This window comes from Ammodytes marinus, assembly GCF_949987685.1.
Source record: "Ammodytes marinus genome assembly, chromosome: 24".
In the NCBI taxonomy this organism is placed as follows: Eukaryota; Metazoa; Chordata; class Actinopteri; order Uranoscopiformes; family Ammodytidae; genus Ammodytes; species Ammodytes marinus.
In genome coordinates, this window is record NC_137228.1 from 5,745,533 (window position 1) to 5,767,740 (window position 22,208).

Genomic DNA, 22,208 nt, shown 5'->3' on the forward strand with positions numbered 1-22,208 from the left:
TGTGTCTGTGTCTGTGTATACACCGTCTGTGTGTGTGTGTGTGTGTGTGTGTGTGTGTGTGTGTGTGTGTGTGTGTGTGTGTGTGTGTGCGCGATCGGAAGCTGTGACGTCTTTGGATTTGCTTTTTTGTGTGTGTGTGTGTGTGTGTGTGTCTGGTGTGAGTGAGTCAGGATGATGAAGGTTCTGCAAATACTCACACATTAGCACAGACACACACACACACACACACACACACACACACACACACACAATGCACACACAAGGATACGCACACTTTAGGGCAAAGCCAAAACAAACTCGCTCTCTCGCTCGGACCGGATATGAACATGATTCAAGGAGTCACCTGGGAGTGTCATTTCTAAGTATCCCCAGTGGGACTTTGCCTCAGGTAATCCATAAGCAATTATTCTGGGGAGACAACAGACAGGGCCTGTCATATCCGCTCTCCCCTCTGTGCAAAGGCACTCAGGCAAGAACAAACGCTGCCACCAAGCCTGCACACACACACACACACACACACACACACACACACACACACACACACACACACACACACACACACACACACACCGGCAAACATTTGCACATCCATATACAAATGTGCATTCCTTTCACCTTTTCCCCTCCTTTCTCCTTCACACATAAATACACCTAATCGCACACACATACTCTCTCCCTTTCATCCCCACCATTTCTCCTTCGAACACACACACACTCACACTCACACTCACACACACACGCACACACACACACACACACACACACACACACACACACACACACACACACACCCCTAGATAAACCTAGATTTGAGGACGACCACTTAACCTGTGGAAACCGCCGAATGATGCCTTCAGTGGCTCCAAAGTGACGCGGAATTTTAGCTCTGAGTCTGTTGTGTGTCTTTGCTTAGTGTATTGCACTAGTGGGACAGTGTGTGGTGTTGCTTCTCACATAATATTCTGATTGCAATGCAGGTTTTAACTACCCGTTTTAACTCTATGTGTACTTGTTTAAACTGTAAGGTGTCATTGGGTGTTCTGGAAGGCACCCTTTATTATGATATTCCCAAACTTATTTTCTAAGTAGGGACTTGCACTAACCTCGGATGATTAACAATGAAATACCGTGGAGTTGTAATCTTGTATTTTGAATTTAAATCAGGTAGTCCAAAGCTGTTTTCTAATGCTTGTTAATTGGACATATTAATCCTACAGTATAAGACAAGAAAACTAAATCCTCTCACGTCTCAAGAAATGCTGTCACTCCCAAAAACTCAATTTGTCATTCACAAGCGCACACATACACCTATGCATAAAAAAGAAGTACACTCTTGTTTGTTCTTGCACATTGGCAGGTCAGAGAACCCCTCTAGTACTTTTCTTTATGGAAATGAAAGGCAATGTGTTGCTGACACAAGCGATGCTGCCATGAATTTGAAAAACCCATATGAAAGGCAGCCGAGTCCCTACATAACCCGTCATACTCGCACTCCTTAAGAACAATGTCCTACTCTTAGTTTAGAGTTAGTCAAGGGAGGAAACTATAGCAGGAATTGCTCAAACACTCTAGCTAACATACTGCTACCTTTTAAATTCATGCCTTTATCGTTTCTCGTCGCGTGGTTGCTTTTCCTCTCCTGTCTCCCTTATATATAGTTTTTCCCTCAATTACTTGAGTGCACAAAAGCCCTCGCCCATTTGGAATGCAATAAATTATCGTCTCTTAATTAGGCAGCCGGGCGGTATAAAAGCAAAGTCTGTCCAAGTTTGTTTCAACCTGACTGAAGATTTTTATGATTGAGAGAGGTGCAAACTAATTGGATTCTTCACTGGCTGTCTTGGATGAAATTGCTACACACTATCAAAGAGGGGACTGAGTAAAGTGATTTGAGGAATGGATGGGAAAATGCAGTGTGTGTCTGTAAGTAAGTTTGAAGAAAAAGTAAAGGTGCAATGATAACTAGTGTCCTGAAAGAAAGCAAAGATTAAAGGGAAATATGAAGGTGAGAAATATACAGTATGTACACATAGATATGAATTATTATTGGAAGACACCAAGATCAGTCAGAAAATGAAGTCAACAGATGGCAATTAGTTTCTGTGCTCAAAATCATGGTGGTACAAATTAAGTATACTTAATTATATATTTTTTTTATTATATATTTTGTAGCTTGTGAACATAAACTCCAACTTTCTCCTTCCCTTCTCTTTGTGCTTACAAGCTGAACTTTCCAAAAAAAAACTTTCATTAGTAAAGTGATCATTCTTTCTTGTGGCGTTAATTGCACCCCGGGCTCCGTCCGATCAATAGACCTAATTGTTCATTTCAAAAGCCTCTGGTGAAGCAGATTAGAATGCAGGGCTTACAGCATACATAGCAAAACATATCTGATTAAGATATCTAATTACAAAAAAGTTGAAATCTGGGGTCTCATACTGACAAAACACATTTTTTTTGGCAAGAAGGGCTAAAGGTTGAGCGTTAGTCGGGTTGGTCGAGTGGTAAAGGGGAGTCCTAATAAGAAGCTGTGCCAGACCTGATTTCTAATGAATGACCTTGTATCTGTCCGCTCTCCTTTTTAGAGGATGGTGAGCTTGGGAATTGTGCCAAAGCTACTGTGTAGGAGTACGCAGTAAGCCACAGTTGTTTCTCATGAAGCTAATGTTGCTATTAAGTCCTGCATGGACCTCATATCTGATAGAGAAAGATGCATTTTTGTTTCAAAGAATTGCATTGATCAGGAACGTGGCTTAGTGATACATAAAGCCCGGATGAACAGGAAAACAAACCTGCTATCTCTAGTCTAGTCTCTTTGTCCACCTCTGCCAATGATTTAACTGAAACCTGTTAGCCACGATAGGCTAATAATGGTCATTTTCCCATTCACGCTAGCAGTTATTTTGCCAGACTGGGTGTGAGATTGCCCAAAAAGGACGGTATTCAGTAAGTTATGTTTAATAGTACTATGCTTGTGAATTTTTCCCCTTAGGATACAAGGCACAAACCAAAACCCAGCATATCCTGAGGTTAGTATGAATACATACATGTTCTAAATAAGGCTAATGCCGACATGTTTTTATTATACATGCAGTACGACAAAGCCACATTTCTCCAAACCACACCAAGTTTGAGTTCAAATTATTCCCCTCTCACTTAGACTTACGGATTGCATATGGCGATTTAAATTGGGTGGGAATGATGAAGTCTCTCCTTGCTAGACCTTAGTTTAAAGGAGTTCGGTTAGAAAATGTAGATATATGTTTTTCACTTGTTTTCCCCTTTGTGAAGCATTCCCCTTTATTATGAGTGCTAGGGCTCCACCACATGCTTGCAGTGTGTACCAACTATGGAAGTGGATACAGGTTGAGATCTATAAAAGTACACACAAACCCAGTCTACCAACTGAATCCCAACACGTTGCTGATTGCATATTGGTCTTTGCAAAACACTCAAGGAACATTATGACTGCAGTCAAGGGCTTATGACTTATTCCAGCACATCTTCTCTCCCCATGTGCTGAGATAGACACAACTATATGGGCTCTATTAGTGCAATGACTTGTGGGTAACGGCCACCCAGAGAGCCTACTAAATTGGGGATTTAATAGATAGTGACTGCCTGCATTTCAAACATGGATTTTCTCATGTAAAAGTTGAAATCAGTACATCAAAGTTGTATGGACATGGTCATTTTATTTTTATTTTTCTACAGCTATACAGGACCCTGCTACATCAAAATCCATGAATGTATTACGCATTGACTGCTTATAGATTAGCGTGGATAACATTCAATTGATTTGTCCCTCTGGAAATACATCTTTCCTTGACACTCATCAGGAATGTGTAGCGAGAAGTTCAATAGTCGATCTGTTGCAAATGACTGTTCATAATGTAATGACATTTCTGTATGTTGCCTTTGTGCTTGGTATTTTCCTGAATCCTAACAGTGACATCTGCTGGACCTTTTTAGGGTTGATTTTCATATGCTACAAGACAGTATGGGGATAAAGCCTTTGCATTGACTGTCACAAATATACATAAACACCTAGTAAGATCATCCCTCGTGCCTAGAATAAGTTCTGTTATTATGAAAAATATTGACTTACCACCATGTGATTGAATGCTCCATGTTGTTTAGCGTATGGATGGCTTTGATGAAGTGTGTAATGGTGGCTGATGAGAATTTAACAGGAGAATTTCCATATGAAAACAGACAAGTTTGACCTGGTAACATACTAGCCTTGGTTGTAAACAGTCTAATGTTCAAGATCTTGTCTTGAGTTGTCTCAAAATGCTGCCTTTGCCCATTCGTTTGAAATGCTCAAATTGTCAGCAAGTACACACACACACACACACACACACACACACACACACACACACACACACACACACACACAGCCCCCCCAAGAGTGCAGAGGCTGTGTCTTTTTGAGTCTCGTCTCCATCTCTTAGCTATGTCTGGTTTGTAGAAATCCTCTGGGAGGGAGAGACTGGATACTGCTTGTACGAGTGCAGTTGCAGTGGTGTAGCAGCACTAAACCGAAAGACAGTGCATCAACTCTGGCCTGATGTTATGTACAACAAAAGTAGGACAGTGTTTGCCTAAAGCGCAGTGAAGTGGTCTTGTGAAGGAAGGTCAGTGGTTTAGATGCAATGTCCCAATGGGGAAAAAATGGATGAGTAATACATCCAAGGTGCCTTTTGAGGCAAAGACAAGAAAAAAAGACCCAAGCTTTTGAAGCTATTGGACCTTCACACCAGCCCTCAAGTGTGAATATAGTTCTACGTATACATATGCCAAGGTAACGCAGGTAAAAACTACAACACCCAAGCTCAGCATATCCTTCCCTTTTTATATAGGTCAATAAAAATAGTTGGTCCTCCGACCTTTTGGGCCATATTTCAGTCGCAAGACACCTTAAAGTTACAGTATCAATTGTTTGAAATGTCACACAGAGTTTTGGAATGAGCACACACAAATGGGGGGAAGTGAGCAGATGTAACTGCAAAACGTGGCTAAAGTTGTATGAGAGTGGCGACAAAAGGTCAGAATTTAGCGGCGGAGGGAATTGTATTTTACAAGTAGAATGCAATTGTCTCAGGGTATACTGTACCTCCATTGCAGTCAGTCAAACATTAGTGTATTCATGTCATTTAATAGACATATCACTTATGAACACAGCTATATATAAAACGATGTATTTGGAAAGTAGTCTCTGAGGCATGCCTTGGGGGGCTAATTGCTCTCTATGGACATCTTCATATCAAGGAATGGCAATATGTTTTGCTTGGCTTACCCCCTTTTGGAGGAGAGCAGATGGCCTCTCAAATGAACGCTCATGGTTTTTATACATTTAATATGCATTACATTTAATATATGGGTATAGTTGTGTCATGGTTGTGATGACACACTCTACCAATATTTATTAGCTGTCCTCCCACCATGCTGGGTTTAATGTTTCTCAGTGTGGATTCCTCTGCACAATTTAGCACTATTGAAGCAGAAATTAGGTGAGTGAAAGTCATTTATAAGCGTGTCTGTGCCAATATTAAATGAATTAAAGTAGCACTAAAGACTGGTATCAATGCGCTGAATGGCAGAGCACACCTCCAATATTTGCACATGGCGACTTGTTTGTTGTCTGTGTGTCCTTTAATTGTTTGCTTTGTTGAGCGCTGGGTAAACTCATTTTGCCCACGACTCACAACACTGAACCATTTGAACAACACACACACACACACACACACACACACACACACACACACACACACACACACACACACACACACACACACACACACACACACAGTGCTGAAGTCATGGCGTCGCTAAGAACAATTGCTCCTGGAAAGTCAGGAAGAGCCCCTGATGTCCGCGGGAAGTTCACATGATAAACTCAACAACTTCCTCTTCCCACAGGAAATTCAAAAAGTCAACAAGTTGAGGTCTGAAGGTCTTTCCAGTTTGACATGAGCTTCTGCCTGGATTTAGGATTCTATGATGTAGGAAAAAGTACAGATATTGGAAGGTTTTTATTTGACCTTGTGCAACATCTCTTCCCATGGTAGTTCCTGATAATGGTGTTATACAAAGGATGATGTCCCTTATTGTGTAGTCAAGATAAGGCCCTATACTTTGCCATATTCACAATACATCTAGCCTCTGAAGACTCTATGTTAAACACCTACAGTATGTAGAGTGTTTCTTCGACCAAGCTAACAGGATAGCAGTGAAACACAGCTTCTACAAAACAATATTACTTTTTTTTTTTTTTTTATTACTGGGTCATTTTACCTTGTTGATCCTTCAGGAGGCCATCCATCCATATACAGAGGTGTATGGCTAGGGAATGATACATACAATTGATGGATTGTGGGTAAAATTTGGATGGGGAAAAAAAGTGTAATGAATGGAAAGGAAAGCCTCTTGCTATACTTTTGCTTTTGACGTTGGTAGTGTTAAGCCAATTGAGTGGGCAACCAGTTTCTTATTTACACGGTGGCATTCATTTGGAGTCGTTTTTATGATTACCAGGCGTATATAAGTTCAATGTTCGCTCTTTTTGCACCCCGTTTTGGTCCATATGCTGAAGGGAATTAGCTGGCTGTTTCCTCTATACAGTATCTCACAAAAGTGAGTACACCCCTAACATTTCTTCAAATATTTCATTATATCTTTCCATGCGACAACACTGAATAAATGACACTTTGATACAATGTCAAGTAGTCAGTGTACAGCTTGTATAACAGTGTAAATTTACTGTCCCCTCAAAATAACTCGACACACAGCCATTAATGTCTAAACTGCTGGCAACAAAAGTGAGTACACACCTAAGAAAAAATGTCCAAATTGGGCCCAAAGTGTCAATATTTTGTTTTGCCATCATTATTTTCTAGCACTGCCTTAACCCTCTTGGGCATGTAGTTCACTAGAGCTTCACAGGTTGCAACTGGAACCCTCTTCTACCCATTCATGACGACATCAAGGAGCTGGTGGATATTAGAGTCCTTGCGCTCCTCCATCTCCCGTTTTAGGATGCCCCAAAGATGCTCAATAGGGTTTAAGACTGGAGACATGCTTGGCCAGTCCATAACCTTTACCCTCAGCTTCTTTAGCAAGCCAGTGGTCGTTCGGAGGGGTGTTTGGGGTCGTTATCATGTTGCAGTACTGCCCTGCAGCCCAGTTTATGAAGGGAGGGGATCATGCTCTGCTTCAGTATGTCACAGTACATGTTAGAATTCAATGAACTGTAGATCCCCAGTGCTGGCAGCACTCATGCAGCCCCAGACCATGACACTCCAACCACCATGCTTGACTCTAGGCAAGACACACTTGTCTTTGTACTCCTCACCTGGTTGCCGCTCCACACTCTTAACACCATCTGAACCAAATAAATGTATTTTGGTCTCATCAGACCACAGGACATGGTTGCAGTAATCCATGTCCGTAGTCTGTTTGTCTTCAGCAAACTTTTTGTGGGGTTTCTTGTGCATCATCTTTAGAATAGGCTTCCTTCTGGGATGACAGCCATGCAGACCAGTATGATGCAGAGTGCGGCGTATGGTCTGAGCACTGACAGGTTGACCCCCCACCCCTTCAAGCCCTTCAGCAATGCTGGCAGCACTCATACGTCTATTTTCCAAAGCCAACCTCTGTGTACGACGCTGACCATGTGCACTCAACCTTCGTAAACTGGGCCGCAGGGTGGTATTGCAACATGATAACGACCCCAAACACACCTCCAAGACGACCAGTGGCTTGCTAAAAAAGCTGAGGGTAAAGGTTATGGCCTGGCCAAGCATGTCTCCAGACCTAAACCCTATTGAGCATCTTTGGGGCATCCTCAAACGGAAGGTGGAGGAGCGCAAGGTCTTTAATATCCACCAGCTCTGTGATGCTGTCATAAATGGGTGGAAGAGGGTTCCAGTTGCAACCTGTGAAGCTCTAGTGAACTACATGCCCAAGAGGGTTAAGGCAGTGTTGGAAAATAATGGTGGCCACACAAAATATTTACACTTTGGGCCCAATTTGTAAACATTTTCTAAGGGGTGTACTCACTTTTGTTGCCAGCAGTTTAGACATTAATGGCTGTGTGTCGAGTTATTTTGAGGGGACAGTAAATTTACACTGTTATACAAGCTGTGCACTGACTACTTTACATTGTATTAAAGTGTCATTTATTCAGTGTTGTCCCATGGAAAGATATAAAGAAAAATGTGAAGAAATGTGAGGGGTGTACTCACTTTTGTGAGATACTGTATGTTCACCAGCCATTGGCTAACATGAGCGTCCTTGATTCGTAGCCAAATGTTATACACTGAAAAACACTATAAAGCTCCATAAAGCTTTCACTGGACTGATTATACCGATTAGATTAACAGGGATTATAGCAGCTTTAAATGACGGGTGACCCACATAGTCACTGGTTTGAATTTTTCTCATTTCTTTAACAAAATAATGTTGTGTTTACATACCGATTTATGAGATAGTTTGACATTCTCACACTTCTGCACACTGGACAGACGAATAAAGCAGACTTTAATGTGAAAAGGAACGTTTATTTTCGACCTTCTCATAGACATATCTCAGAAGACAGTGACGCAAGCACTCCTATCCTCCCTTTTTGTTCCGTAAAAATGTCCACAGAGACGGGAACATATAACAACATGGTCATAAAGTTCAAATGGAAACATTAAATTAAGCACTACATATTATTCGCATCGGATACAATGAAAACATACAGTTCAATTGATTGCCAAGGAAACAGAGAATTGAAAGAATAGACTGTTAGTTGTCATACTCTGAAGTGTACCGGCTAATTAAAACAAAGCAACATTGAGAAACACGACCAAATCTTATTTACACTGAGAAGCGCCATATATGTCACCGCTAGACATTATGATATACAAATCAAAACACGAGCAAGGTATATGGAATTAAAATATAGGAATTTATTTTTAGTTTTTGTCAGTTTCTTTTAATGGAGGATGTGGTGAATGTAAGATTTAAAATGCAAATGAGTCAAGAGTGATGCGCCCCATACTGACGTCATGTGTGTTCAACAAGCCCGAGGACAGTCCCCTGTGCATGGCTTTTTCAATAAAGTGAAAATGAGTTTTTCCCTTTTTAAAAAGACTATGTATATGTAATTAAATCAGACCTCAGTATGAGAAAACATGTCAAATGTAATATTTGGGGAGAATAATATGGGAATACACTCTTTGTAAAAAGCTAATTAATGGGTTAGGGAGAATTGGCAAACAAGCATAAATAAGCCATATGCTTGTTTTTATATAAAAGTAGGAGAAAGACAACTCAACCCAAATGTGCACTTAACCCCATTTGCTCCAATAATAACCCGGGGCTAGAAATGTAACACAACCCACAAATTATGTATCACATAAAATTATGATGGCAGGACTTGTCTGGCAGCCAAAATAAAAATAAGAAATTAACACAATGAGTCAAACAGAACACAACACTTCCCCAATATGAATGCACGTCAATTGCACACAAATGAATTTGATTTTTAGGCTATAGAATCATGAATAAAGTATGAACAATGTGCAAAAACAAGGTCTACCTTTGAAGGAATCCTGCATTTTAATATAAGCATTACGCTATTTTCTCTTTTAAAAATAATTCAGCATTTTTATTAACTTATGTAAAATGTATGTAAAGACATCTGAACAAACAGCAATGGCTACTTTGGTTCCTTTTTAAGTAGAGGGAAATAAAGGGGGAGGAGGGGGGGGGGGTGTGGATTTACAAAATATACATCTGCCCTTCCTAGCAACTGTGATTGATTAAGGTTGTGGTTGGTAGAGGTGCAGTTGCACTTGAATTGTATGTGTGTATGCAGCGTATGTGTATGTGTGCTTTCAGGGATTTTCAAAGTGCTTCATCTGATAAGGTGAAAATTAGAAATTGATTTGTGGCTTGTTTTCCTACTTGTACCCATCGATGGCCCCATAGAGTTAGGACTATCTGTCTCAACTCCCTCATTCTGCTCTGGCTTCTCTTTGCATTGACCGCAGCTTACTGTCATCCATCAAAATAAGGGTTTTCACTAAGTCAAAAGACCACATGAATCAGCGTCATCATTATATCAGCAAATTCACTTTAGAGAAGCTGCATTTATTCGTTCACCTTTTTGCATATTGAAGCTGCACTAGGTCATTTTTGCACAAATGGTAGCAAGCGTACCAGTTACTTAGATGGTGAAAGTGATGTAAGGGGACATTTGCAAAATTTTACCAAAAAACGCGGTTAAAGAAGAAAAATATCAGACACTGATGAGTACATGTTGCTGGCTTGGGAAAAAATTGCAAACAAAAGTGCACATATACCAGAATTTAATTGCGGTCAACATAGAGCAGATAAAAAAAACACACCATTAGTATGTCCTTTATCCAATGACGATCATTTTAACAAATCTTGCCCCAGTGCAGCTTTTAAAGATAATTTAACACCAGGTTTACGCTGATTTAATTCTTGACTTGTCTTTTTTTTAGTCTTGGGGTTCCAGTCCTTCTAGGTGGTCTGGTATGGGGAGACCAGTGAGTATGGTCAGACACTTGTTCCACACGTTGAAGACAGGGGTAACCGGCTGGGCGAATGAGACATTGAAGGTGTGGAGATGCTGGGAGCCCACCGCGTCGTAGAAGGTCAGGTAGCCCGCGTCGTAGTCCAAGAGGACCCCCACGCGCCTGAGGTGTGGCGAGGGCTCGATGGCCAGCTCCTTACTGTTGTGGCGCACCACCCAGGAGTTGTTGCAGCGACACAGCACCCAGGACGCAGAGTTCTTGCCGATCCACTCGTGCTTGGGCGCCGATTTGTAGGCGATGCCCACAGCGTACCTAGAAAGGAAGAAGGAATGGAAGATTGTCCGTTATCCCATGTGAAAAAAAAAGACAAAAGATTCCCTGAGTTCCAATACCCCTATGCTTCCATAGTAGGGTAGAAAAAGATTTAGGATGTCACAATACAGTACATGTGGTCAGATGAAACATGCTGAATTACACCCGGTTGCCATACTACATCCGGTCGTGCTTTTTTGGGTGATTCATCTGACCCACGATCCACTGCGCATTGTAAGTGACGTCACATCAACAGAGCCTCAGTTGATGTAAGACGCAAGATCAAGGGGCAATGTTACGATGAAATAAACAAAGTAAAAGTATGTCCCAATTGTATGCCTTCTGCATGCTAGCTAGATTATTCTCATGGTCAGTTGTAGTATGTAGAAAAGAAAACAATTTACAATTTGGAACACTCCAGAAACGCCATAAAAGTCTTCTGAAAAGTCTTCTGAAATAATGACAACGGATTCGGGTTGGTGGATAAAACTCACCATGTGCTACCTCCGATCAAGGCCTCCCAGTAGTGGCGGCCGCTGTCGATGTAGACATTGCTCACCACGCCGTAGCTGTTCTGGCTGGTGAAACGCTCCTGGCTGTGGCCTTTCTTGGAGGTGGTTTCGTCCCGCTCCACTGTCAGGTTGTCGTGGGACACCTTCAGCTTCTTGTGGGCCGTTTTGGCGTCCAGCTTGAACGGCTGGCCTGGTAGAGGAAAATGAGGGAATTAAAAAAAAACAATGATTTTGAAGTGTAAAACACTCATAACGGGGAAACATTATTTAAAGGAGAAGTAAGTGATATTTTTGTGTTAATATACGTGTTAAATCTCTATATATTCATACAGCAATCACTTAAACAGTATGCGCAGTTCACAACACAGGTCTCCCAGTCATTCAGTTTTGCAGTAATTGCCAGTGAAGATTGTGGATATCTTAACACCACAGCAAACAATTATATACACACAACACACAATTTGAATTGACTTAATTGAATTCTACATTTGCCGATGGGAAAAGAAAAAAATTGGCAAGCGTGAAAATAATAAGGCCATTAATCTCCGCCTCTGTGTGTGTGTGTGTGTGTGTGTGTGTGTGTGTGTGTGTGTGTGTGTGTGTGTGTGTGTGTGTGTGTGTGTGTGTGTGTGTGTGTGTGTGTGCGTGCGTGTGTTGGACGTGAGCTTTCAGTAAAGTTTGATCCTATGAGAGGCATTGATTTTCAGCAGTCGAGAGTACTGTATGCTTACTGTTGGTCTTTAGAGTCCCCGGTTCGCTGCTCCGGCTCCCTGCTTGGTTGATGGCCTTGACAACAAAGATATACTTGGTGCCACTCTGCAGACCGTGTACCGTATAGTGGTTCTGTTTGATGTTGGGAACAATCATCCAGCTCTCCAATGAGTTACACAGACCTGGGAACAGAGAGGGCAAAGGAGGGGTGAGATGAGAGCAGCGGGTGATGTAGTGTACAGCCAGTCCATTCAATGGTAAATGACGGTCAAATTTTCACTTGTTTAAAGCTAAAGTGCGTAACTTTTTCATATATAAATGAATGCCGGCTACATTCAAGCCATTGCCAAACTAGTTGACACAAAGAAGATTCAAGCCTATTAGCTCCACACAAAACTTTCTCTGGACTTCTATGGCAGCGTCTACAAACTGGTCTTGTGGGTGAAAGAATAGTGTACAGAATGATAGTGTGTGGAAGTGGGATCAGGTGAGAGGCTGTGAACAGGTGCAATAGGAAAACCCCATTCACACCTCATTGGCTTCATAGCTGCACTATATGCTATTCTGTGCTTGGTGTGTGCGTGTGTCCTTTGCTGTGTGTTTTATTCAGTGGCACTTCAGTTACTGCTTCCCTCCCTACGGTATGTGTTTGTGTGCGAGTATGTTTTCCTTCCATGGCACGGCTCTAGTCGCTGAGTTTACACAGGAAGTTACCGCTAAACTGCTTGCTGGGTTGGCCCCCCAAGGAGTGAAAAAGCAATCTTTCTATAATGGGCTGCACTCCACGTCCCTGTTAATGTTTCAATGGCACGTTAGGATGTGTTTGCGTCAACATCTCTAGACCTAGCTCCTTCACCAAAATGCAAATAAATGAATGGATAGAGTTGCCTTGAATTAAAGTTCTGGTGATAACAAGAAGTGTGCATTGGCCACTCACGCTGTCAGAAATTTGTTTTTCATTCAAACTAACTATGGATTTAAAATTATAATATCTTTCAACATGCTAATTCTGAACTCATAACATACAGTCTTCTGCATTATGTGGAGTACTTGCATGAGACATCTTGTGACAGCTAAAATAATGTTCAACAAGTGAAAGCGAGCTGACAGTTAGCCTTTTCTAAGACTAAACCTATTGCTTTTTCTCAATCTACATCTACTATAAATACCGACATATCCACTGATGAACTAACATCTTTGTAAGTCAGTACATTTCATTGGAGTTTATCATTTCCAACCTAACACGAGTGCATTAATTAAAATCAAGCACATGGCACATTCGATACAGGCAACAAAAGAGAGTTCCACCACGGGAGATCCAATTCAGAACTTCTGTGCTGCTGAACAATTATGCATCGGAGTTAAGGATGTTGTTTTTGTGTGTTTTTTTTATCCCATTAACAGGAGAAGACGTGCTCTGCCTGCATAGTCATTCATCTGAAGTGCCCTAGAGGGGCGAGGGGGGCGCGTGGGGGGGGTTTACTGGTGCGTGTATTAGATGCCAACAGCAACACCTCGCTGACATTATTGGATGTGAAAACAGGAGGCGAGAAAAATCACAGCGTTTTTTAGTCAACAGAAGGAGCGGAGGCAAGAAAAGAGGGAAATAAATGCCATGTTAGATTAGCGGCTTTTGGTTCCGAATGTGCATTAAACTGTAAAGTAATGAGAAGGGCATTGATGGAAGGCTATAACCTCGGGAATAGGGAAAGAAAGAAAGACAAGAAAAGGTTGTATTATAGGAGGGAGAGAGAGAGAGAGAGAGAGAGAGAGAGAGAGAGAGAGAGAGAGAGGAATTCAGGGGATTTTTTTCATGTGAGAAATCTTTTTGAATGTGGAAGGAAAAAAAGAGACCAGAATGAAAGGCAGAGAAGAGAGGCAGTTTGATTGAGCGAGAGCAGGAGAGCTCGTCTTCCGATGCCCTGACCTCCATTAACTTTCTTTTAGTTGTTGCTCACTGGAGTGTGCTTGGGATTCTATGGGTCGGAGTGGGAATGTGTGCGTGTGTGTGTGTGTGTGTGAGCATAGGCCTATACTGTTTGGCTGTTAGTTCTACAAGACATGGTGTCACTAAGTGTACGCCAAGGATGCTGAATTACTTTACAGCTGTCACCTCTACTATTAATACGTTTGCAAACAAAAATCCATTGCCAATGTTTACATGCACAATATGGGACAATATGGTCAAGTTATCTAGTGAAGTACAGTAGTCATGAGGGCAAAGACCTTTTTTGATCCGATTTAATATCCATTAATAGAATGACCAGTGATGCTGATTTAAGAGAAATGATTTTCTAAAGACTTACAATAAATGTTGTGTCAATCTCATCCACGCTAGAGGCCAAACAACATTTAGATTGTGTTTCAAGTTGCATACTTGTGTTAGCATACTTACTGGCAATGTTAGACTGCCCTGTGAAGATGGCGTACTGGAGCTCATAGGACACCACTGTGAACTCATCATCAGACGTCCAGTGGACAGCAATGGTGTCGTACGAGGCCGTGCACAACTCTTCCCTAATGCACGGAGCACTCGGAGCTGCAGAGGATAAAAAAAATGAATTATTATTATTATTATTAAAACAAAATTAAAACAAAATGACTGCCGATTTAAGGATCAGTTGATAGAAGAAACAGCAGCCACAAATAACCTCGTATGTGTTCATTTTGTTTAAAGGTGCTTCGAGGAACTTTCAGTTTGTGTTCATTCTTGCACCCCCTTTGGACAAAAGCGGTAGTGTTTTTACTACGCCAGCTGTTGTTCATGGGTGAGCGTTCCCATGTCAAAGGCATTAAGAAAAACGATATAAAGATAGCGTTCTTTTCACTGATGGTCTCGTTTGCTGTTACATATGATGTATGATCATCAGAGGAACAATTAGACTTTTTCAGAAATATTTAAAAGTTCTTCGTAGCACAATTCATTTAGGAGTGCAAAGCCGTTCGTTACACATGGCATTGAAGATGTTCTCTCCTATAAGGTGGTAGGGGGAGCATTTAAGGCAACACAGAAGAGCCATAATAAAACATTCAGCTAAAATGCAGCCCACATTAACACATGAGTAAATATCCCAATCCTTTTAGCAGTAACAAATGGGACGTGTTACATAACCAGAGAAACTATATTGGCTTTCTTACAAATCATTTACTGATTTATGTGCACTTTATTCTGTTGAAGATGTTCTTCCATTTGTCATTCAAACCACAATGCTTTTAGTACAAGGAGAAGGACTTGAAGTTAAGAAACAAAGATACAAATGCACGGTTTTAAATTGATTTCTAAAGCCACTTGCTATCTCTTTCTGTGTCTGTCACTCTGCCCCACTCTTCTCCCAGGCGCTTTGCCATGAGTGGCTGCACATAGTGGAGTGATTCACACTGATTCACTTAGTGCAAAGGGCCCTCTAGCGAAAGCCCTTCATGCATCGCGGAAGAGTAAATATGAGCCAGCCATTTTCTTTTACAGACCTTCAGATCATTTACATATGATGCCTTGTTTTTCGTCCCCATGCGTGCTCATAATTCACGCGGTGAGCTTTTTGTTGGTTCCATTGGAAATTAATTTTCCTTTCAAACGCAGTGCTGCTCCGGACAGCGGAAAAATGTATCTCAATCTTACCCTGAAACAGAATTATATAACTGGAGGCAATGTTTGGTTTCATGCTCAGTAGAGGGACTGCATTAAAAGGGCTTGATGGTAGATCTAACCAAAAAGAGGAAGATTCGATTTTTGGAATTGAAACCCAGATGAAAGTCACGCAATTATAAGTGCACACAAATTGAAATGCTACACTCGTTTCTGACTACAAATGAGTCCTCTCAATTTGAAACAGATACATAAATAGAATGGTTTTGAGTTTAGTGTATAAATATCAAAACATATAGGTTTACCAGTAAGGTAGTCCAGATTTTCCAGCAACTTCTTCTCTCTGGCGAAATCCAAGGCGACAGTGTCAAAGGTGTCCGTTAGGTGTATCTCAGGGATCAGCACTTGGGTCGATGCAGTTGCCATGGACACCCTAGACCAATAGCATTCGATGTTGAACAGGGTTTATTTCCTTATATTCTCCAAGTGTTTAAACTTTATTCATATATTTGACGACCAGGGGTGCGTGCGACGGATATAAAAGCAAGAGACAAGATCGGATGTAGTACAGATGTAGAATAGAAAAAAGGAAGGGAATGCGATTTGGAACGCAGGGTGTGTGTGGGCTTGTCTGACCTCTCGTTGATGCACTTGGCGGTCTGCAGAAAGCGAGCGTGATCGGTTTCTTTCAGTGTCTGGTCAGCCTGTGTGATGAGGGCAGAGGACCTCTCGATGCACTGCTGGCAGTTTGAGATCTGTTGGGCCAGCTTCCTCAGCCTTTGTGCCTTGGAGAGAATATGGCAAAAACAGATCTGAGAACAGTGTACTTTTTTTTTAAAGGCTGGATTAAATGATCATAACAAAAAGATGCATGGACACGTCCTAGCAGGTTAAGATGTTGTGTAGCTCGTTAAGGATAAGACTATTATAAGAGCTGGCAGCCCAAAACATTGGGTTCTTATTACCACAAGGAGATGGGTGTCAACATTTCAAAATCCCTCTTTCACGAATAGGTCAAAGCCAGGGTTGACACGATGCAAACAGTCATCTATTCCTTCACCTTTTCTGCTTTGGTTTTTTCCTAATTGGTATGAACGTCAGAGAAGGTATATTATGGAAAAGGGCATGGGGTGTTCCTGTCATGCTTAGCTTAAGTTACAGGGACATGAGGCTGATTAGTTAAGATGCCGCTGCATGTTTCATGTTCTGGGAGTTTGTTTTGGAAGCCTTGGTTGTTACGTAACTGTATATACAAATCCTAAAAATGGACACTTCAATGTTAACATATTCTCTATGTAGAGTAACCAACATCAAACACCATAAACCATGTGTGATCGCTCCTCTAAGCTTTATATGAACGTTGATTTCTATCGGGAAAGAAAAGGCAACAAATGGCTTGACAAAAAAAATGTCAAACTACATGAGTCAATGTTGTCCAATGCAAACATGTTTGAGCATGTATATTAATATCAATTATTCTATGCAAGCAAGTCAGGGATTTCATTTCCCCTCATTTAGCCCCCATTGGTAACGTTCCCTCTCCCTATGTACACACAGAGATTTAAAGAGACAGATTGAGGTCAGTGGCTACATTATTGAGGTCAAAGGACATTTCATCAGCAGTTTGGCTTGGTAAAGAACCTTAAAAAACCCTGTAATCTCCATTCCAAATCCAATTTCAATTTGCAACGTTATTGTTGTGGAAAATCGAAAATGAAACTTAATCTGTTTTCAAATGTTCATCGTCCAACACTCCATAAAAAAATCATTTTGTAGGAATCTAAATGTTGGTCGAAAAATGAATACATCTCATCTCACAAAGCCTTAGACATATATTACAGGCTGGAGTGGAAAAAAAAAATCTGTGTGTGTTCCACGTCTCATTAGATACAGCTTTGAAAAAAAAAAAAAATCTGGGTTGAGAGAGAACAAGTAAGCGCGCCCTCCCATATGCTCTGGGATCTACTTTTGGCCAGTTGGATTGTTTCCCCGTCTGTTCAGAATGTGTCCGAGGGTTTTTTTGCATTGCAAGCAGCTAAACAGTTTATCTGTCTATTCACAGGTTAGGTCAAGTGGCTGTAATAAAGCTGTAATAACCAGCTAGAATAGTACACTGATTAACACAATATCCAATATCTATTGATTAGGGAATGATTAGTAGCTACACAAACATGGCTAAACTGGCATTAAGCATAGAGAAAGTACATTATGCGTTTTGTCGGACGAGGAATCGGATAACTTGTGGGTGTATTTTTAGATGAAGAATTCCACAAATTTCAGATTATTCACTTAGTGCCAGGCTAACAAAACATCTTTTGGGAGTTCTCTTTCAGGGTAAGAAATAAAGGCCCACTCGAGTGTTCTCCTCACCTTTCCCTCCTTGATCTTGCTGCCAATGATCTGCCTCCTCTGCTGAATAATGTCAATCAGGACATCGCACTCTTCCAGGAGTTTGCCCTCCTGACGTGACGCGTTCACCTGAAGAAAAAGCAAATTGCAAATGGAGTTTCAGATAAAAGATGAGCCCTATAAAGCCATGTTACCTCCCGCTGGCAGTGACAAGTCAAAATACCCAGGGAGCCCTGTGTCCAAAAACGACCCCCTAGTTACCCTATACTTGGCCTCCAAGAGTTTTTTCAAAACATGTTTTTTCTGTATCGGAAATTTTTTTCACTATGTAGTTCCATCAACAATTTCCATGATTGCACAAAGCAAAAGCTGCCATTTTGAGACTTTTCAGCTGTCAAGTGTTGATGCAAAATGTCAAAATATATGTAGAGTAAACTGTTTAGAGTCATGTAGGGAATAGTGAATGCACAATAGTAGCACTCGTTTCCATGGCTGTCATTTTGAATTGTTTACTGTTTTGACGAAATGGGAATGAGATATCTGCTGGCATTTGACATAGTCCCCGATGAAAACCATATTGCATTTGAACTATTGGAGCAAGGTAGTTGCCATGTGTTATGTGTGCTATGACCATAGTTGTTTCCCTTAGAGTGAGCTAATCGTAAGAAAGACTGAGGCCAATGCTGCCCTAACTTAATCAAAATGATTCTTAGTTGTTGTTGCTGTGGGTTGAAACATACTGTATACTTGGCTGAAAAACCCAATGATGGCAATTAAACTAAACTAGAAAAAATATTTGATTTAGTTTGACAGTGTTTGGGAAAGTGCACTTGATCCCGTTGATTACATACAGGCTTGTTCTGCCATGAAGCAAAATGGATTCCAGGTCCCTTCTCTGAGGAATTTGACTGTCTTTTTTTTTACAGCTGGAATGCTTATGGTCTGAGCAGGCCATAAAAGTTGTACCAAGTCCAATTATAATAGTGCACGTCATTACATAATATGTCCTTTCAGCACCTTGTAAAGTGTTTTCTTGCGACAGCACAGGGAGCAATGAAAGGGAAGTCTGTGCATATCTCTTGTTGGCTTGGCAACACTCACAGCCGTTATTCACACACACACACACACACACACACACACACACACACACACACACACACACACACACACACACACACACACACGTTGACAGGTGCTTTAATAATGACATCTCGGGGACTCATTAGCCTGTTCTCCACAGAGCCAAATAAGGCTGGTGAGGACTTTTTCAATATCCTCAATGTTCTCCTAAACAGCATTCATTGGGTCGTGTTGCCAACAGTTACACTTTGCCACCTGGATTACATCGTGGCGCTAATATGATGCTAATCCGAACGCTTTAGCTCTGATGTTCAGGAGTAGCTGCAGCTATGACCGGTGCAAGTCTTTTTTTAACACTGCTCGTTAGTTTCTTTCGACATCACTGTAACAGGCTATATGTTTTCTCTTTGAGGCAGTGTGTGCACCAAATAGCGTAGAACAATGGCAGTTCGGGGTAGAAGCTTCTGCTTCTCTAAATTAGTACCAAGAAGACATCGGTTGAAGTCAGCTCATTTGGTTACCAGTATAGCTGTTTTTAATGACTTCAATCAAGAACAGTTTGCAAAATTGAGATACCGTAGTCAAACTTCACACACACACACACACACACACACAAACACACACACACACACACACACACACACACACACACACACACACACACACACAGTTGATTATTTTTAGCATGAAAATATACTTTTAAATTCATTTTCACGCCTCAAACATGATGATGGTTATGTGAGCGATTAGAGCGAAGGACGTATTTCAATGTGTCACTTCACAGCCAGACAGTGTGTGACCAGAGTAAATCATGTGCCATGCAACGACGTGGAGCGTCTAATGAGTGTGGGCAGAGACCTCTGGAGCATATGATCAGTATGACAGATTGCACCCTGGCAGGCTCCATAACGGGATTCATTTAACCATGGAAACGCACACACACCACGCATGACTCAATCCCCGAGGTTATGCAAACTTTTCAGAGAAGCACACGGATCAAACTTTCTTCAATTTGCCTTGTTTGTGTAACATTATACCAAAAGACATTAAAGATGTTTCTTCTTCTGTGGTGTTCTGCTATAGTGCAACATGTAGTTTCAACGCGAAAGCACAAGGCATAGTATAATTTTTTTGGGTGCATTTTATAAACTAACCTACAATCAAATTATACTTGGATACAAATACGAAAACTCGGCCCCCAATTTCTAAACAAAGGCAGGAGAGAATAGTGCAAAGCTTTTTTTTTTTTGCGTTGGCGACTAAAGATGAATGCATCTTGATTTTATTAATCAAGATGCCGCCAGCGGAAGAAAAAAATAATAATGCTGGGATTTGACATGATGTGGGGCAGGAGCGTAAAATCGTAGGCACGGGGTAAAACCACACATCTGGTGACTCAGAAGACCTGGATTTGACCTTCTGTGACAACTCGCAATATTGAGTACGGAGCTCTCTGGTCTCCTTCTGCACCATTAATGTTCACATGGCTTATGGTTTTCATAAGCCATGCATGAACACTTTTTTTTTTCTTTTCTTTTTTTTTTTCAACATCTGGGCCCTCAAACATGCTCTATTCTGAGGAGCTTTGGTACAGATTACATTAATCTGATCTGTTCAATATTCAGAAAGCTGACTGTACATTGCACTCCCTGAGTAACCCACTTTCTTTGCTGGTCACATTCACCCCTCCTTACATCTACTGAGATCATATGAGATCATATTTTTTTTTGGAGGGGGAGTTCCATCTTGTGCAACATGACTTTTCTCACCTATAGGCAATGTGCTATCACTGTACTAACCACAAGCTATTTTAGGGATTTAGAGTGTGCTGTCGAATCTTACGGTTTGTGCAGTTGTCACCATGATGTGGTGTGTGTAGGGGGGAAGGAGGGGGGAAGCATTTTTGCCCCTTCGTATGTGCATCATTTATTAATTTCTGATACATAAAGTGGAGTGTTTCCTTTTTTTGGGGTCTATTTGTGAAGATGTTTTTCCTTCATATTTGAAATTCCAGCATCCTTCCAAAATGCATGATGGTGACACGAAAACATACTCACAAAATGTGCACGTCACTTTTGCAAATATATAAATAAATCTCCTTTAATAAATCACGCTCCTCTTTCATGGCAGTCTGTGAAGCTCTTTGCCGTGCTACGAGGCTCTTCTCCTCCTTGTTTCCAAACTGAGACTGTCACTCTGCCTTCTAGCCCTGTGGCATTGCTTTAGTCAAAGCCTCTTAGTGGGCCGGAATAACATGAACAGACAGGCTTAGTTCACAATTGCCTTCACTAGGGATGAATACACAGCGAAACTCACACACAGTTATTATCCTGACAATAAACCTATCAGACAAAAACCAGAAGTTGAATTCATCCAGTTTGAAAATAAAATGTCTGTATTTGCAGATTGTCTTTTCAATATATTAAACCACATGCATTACTCAGACTACCGCAGATTAGTTCAAGTTATTTGTGTCCGACAACACTCGGACAAGATTCTAATATGTAAATATGTCATACAGCATCAATACATCATATGTCTATAGTTTAAGTTAAATTGCTAAATGTCGCTAAATGCTAAGCTAAAGGATATTGGTCATGTTGTCACAAAATTATGTTTCTATATGCATCATTTTATTCAACAATAAAACATAAGGAAACTTCATATATAAGTACAGTGCCATTATACAATTTCCAAAGCAATTCAACCGTATTATTTCTAAACAAATATGGACTAACATATAGGTTAGATGTGGGGCTCACCTCTACATGTTGACAAGTCTGGATCAGCTTCCCCATAAGTGACTCCAGCTCGTTGTTCCTCTTGATCAAATTGGTCAAGTTGGAGTCCAGGGCTTGCTGCAGCAAAGACAGATAAAAGACAACAGAGACGAGTGAGAAATTATAAAACAATAAATAATAATGATTGCGACATAAATGCAAAACATAAACAGACACCAAGGGCAGAGGCGTCAATCAAAGTAGAATGCATTTGCAGCAGCTGTTCTCCCTTAGGTGTCCCTGCTGACATCGTGCTAAAGAAGTCCACCGACAACCTCAAGTGATTCATCACAATACCAACAAATTATTAAGCAATGGATGAAAAAAA

The 22,208-nt window shown here is 41.0% G+C and overlaps 1 protein-coding gene across 2 annotated transcripts in view; it reads right to left on the reverse strand.

The window, feature by feature from the left end:
- Positions 1 to 8,934: 8,934 nt before the first annotated feature.
- The window catches only part of LOC307269816 (E3 ubiquitin-protein ligase Midline-1-like), a 53,830-nt gene continuing 40,556 nt past the window's right edge, over positions 8,935 to 22,208 (reverse strand). For both annotated transcript variants that reach the window (XM_080052880.1, XM_080052879.1), the window contains exons 3-10: positions 21,863 to 21,958; positions 18,042 to 18,149; positions 16,308 to 16,456; positions 15,977 to 16,104; positions 14,481 to 14,624; positions 12,106 to 12,267; positions 11,357 to 11,564; positions 8,935 to 10,862 (exon numbers count right to left, since the gene is read on the reverse strand). In XM_080052880.1, coding sequence (XP_079909006.1) covers positions 10,514 to 10,862; positions 11,357 to 11,564; positions 12,106 to 12,267; positions 14,481 to 14,624; positions 15,977 to 16,104; positions 16,308 to 16,456; positions 18,042 to 18,149; positions 21,863 to 21,958 — 1,344 coding nt within the window. In that variant the 3' untranslated portion in view covers positions 8,935 to 10,513. The remainder of the gene's footprint in view (positions 10,863 to 11,356; positions 11,565 to 12,105; positions 12,268 to 14,480; positions 14,625 to 15,976; positions 16,105 to 16,307; positions 16,457 to 18,041; positions 18,150 to 21,862; positions 21,959 to 22,208) is intronic.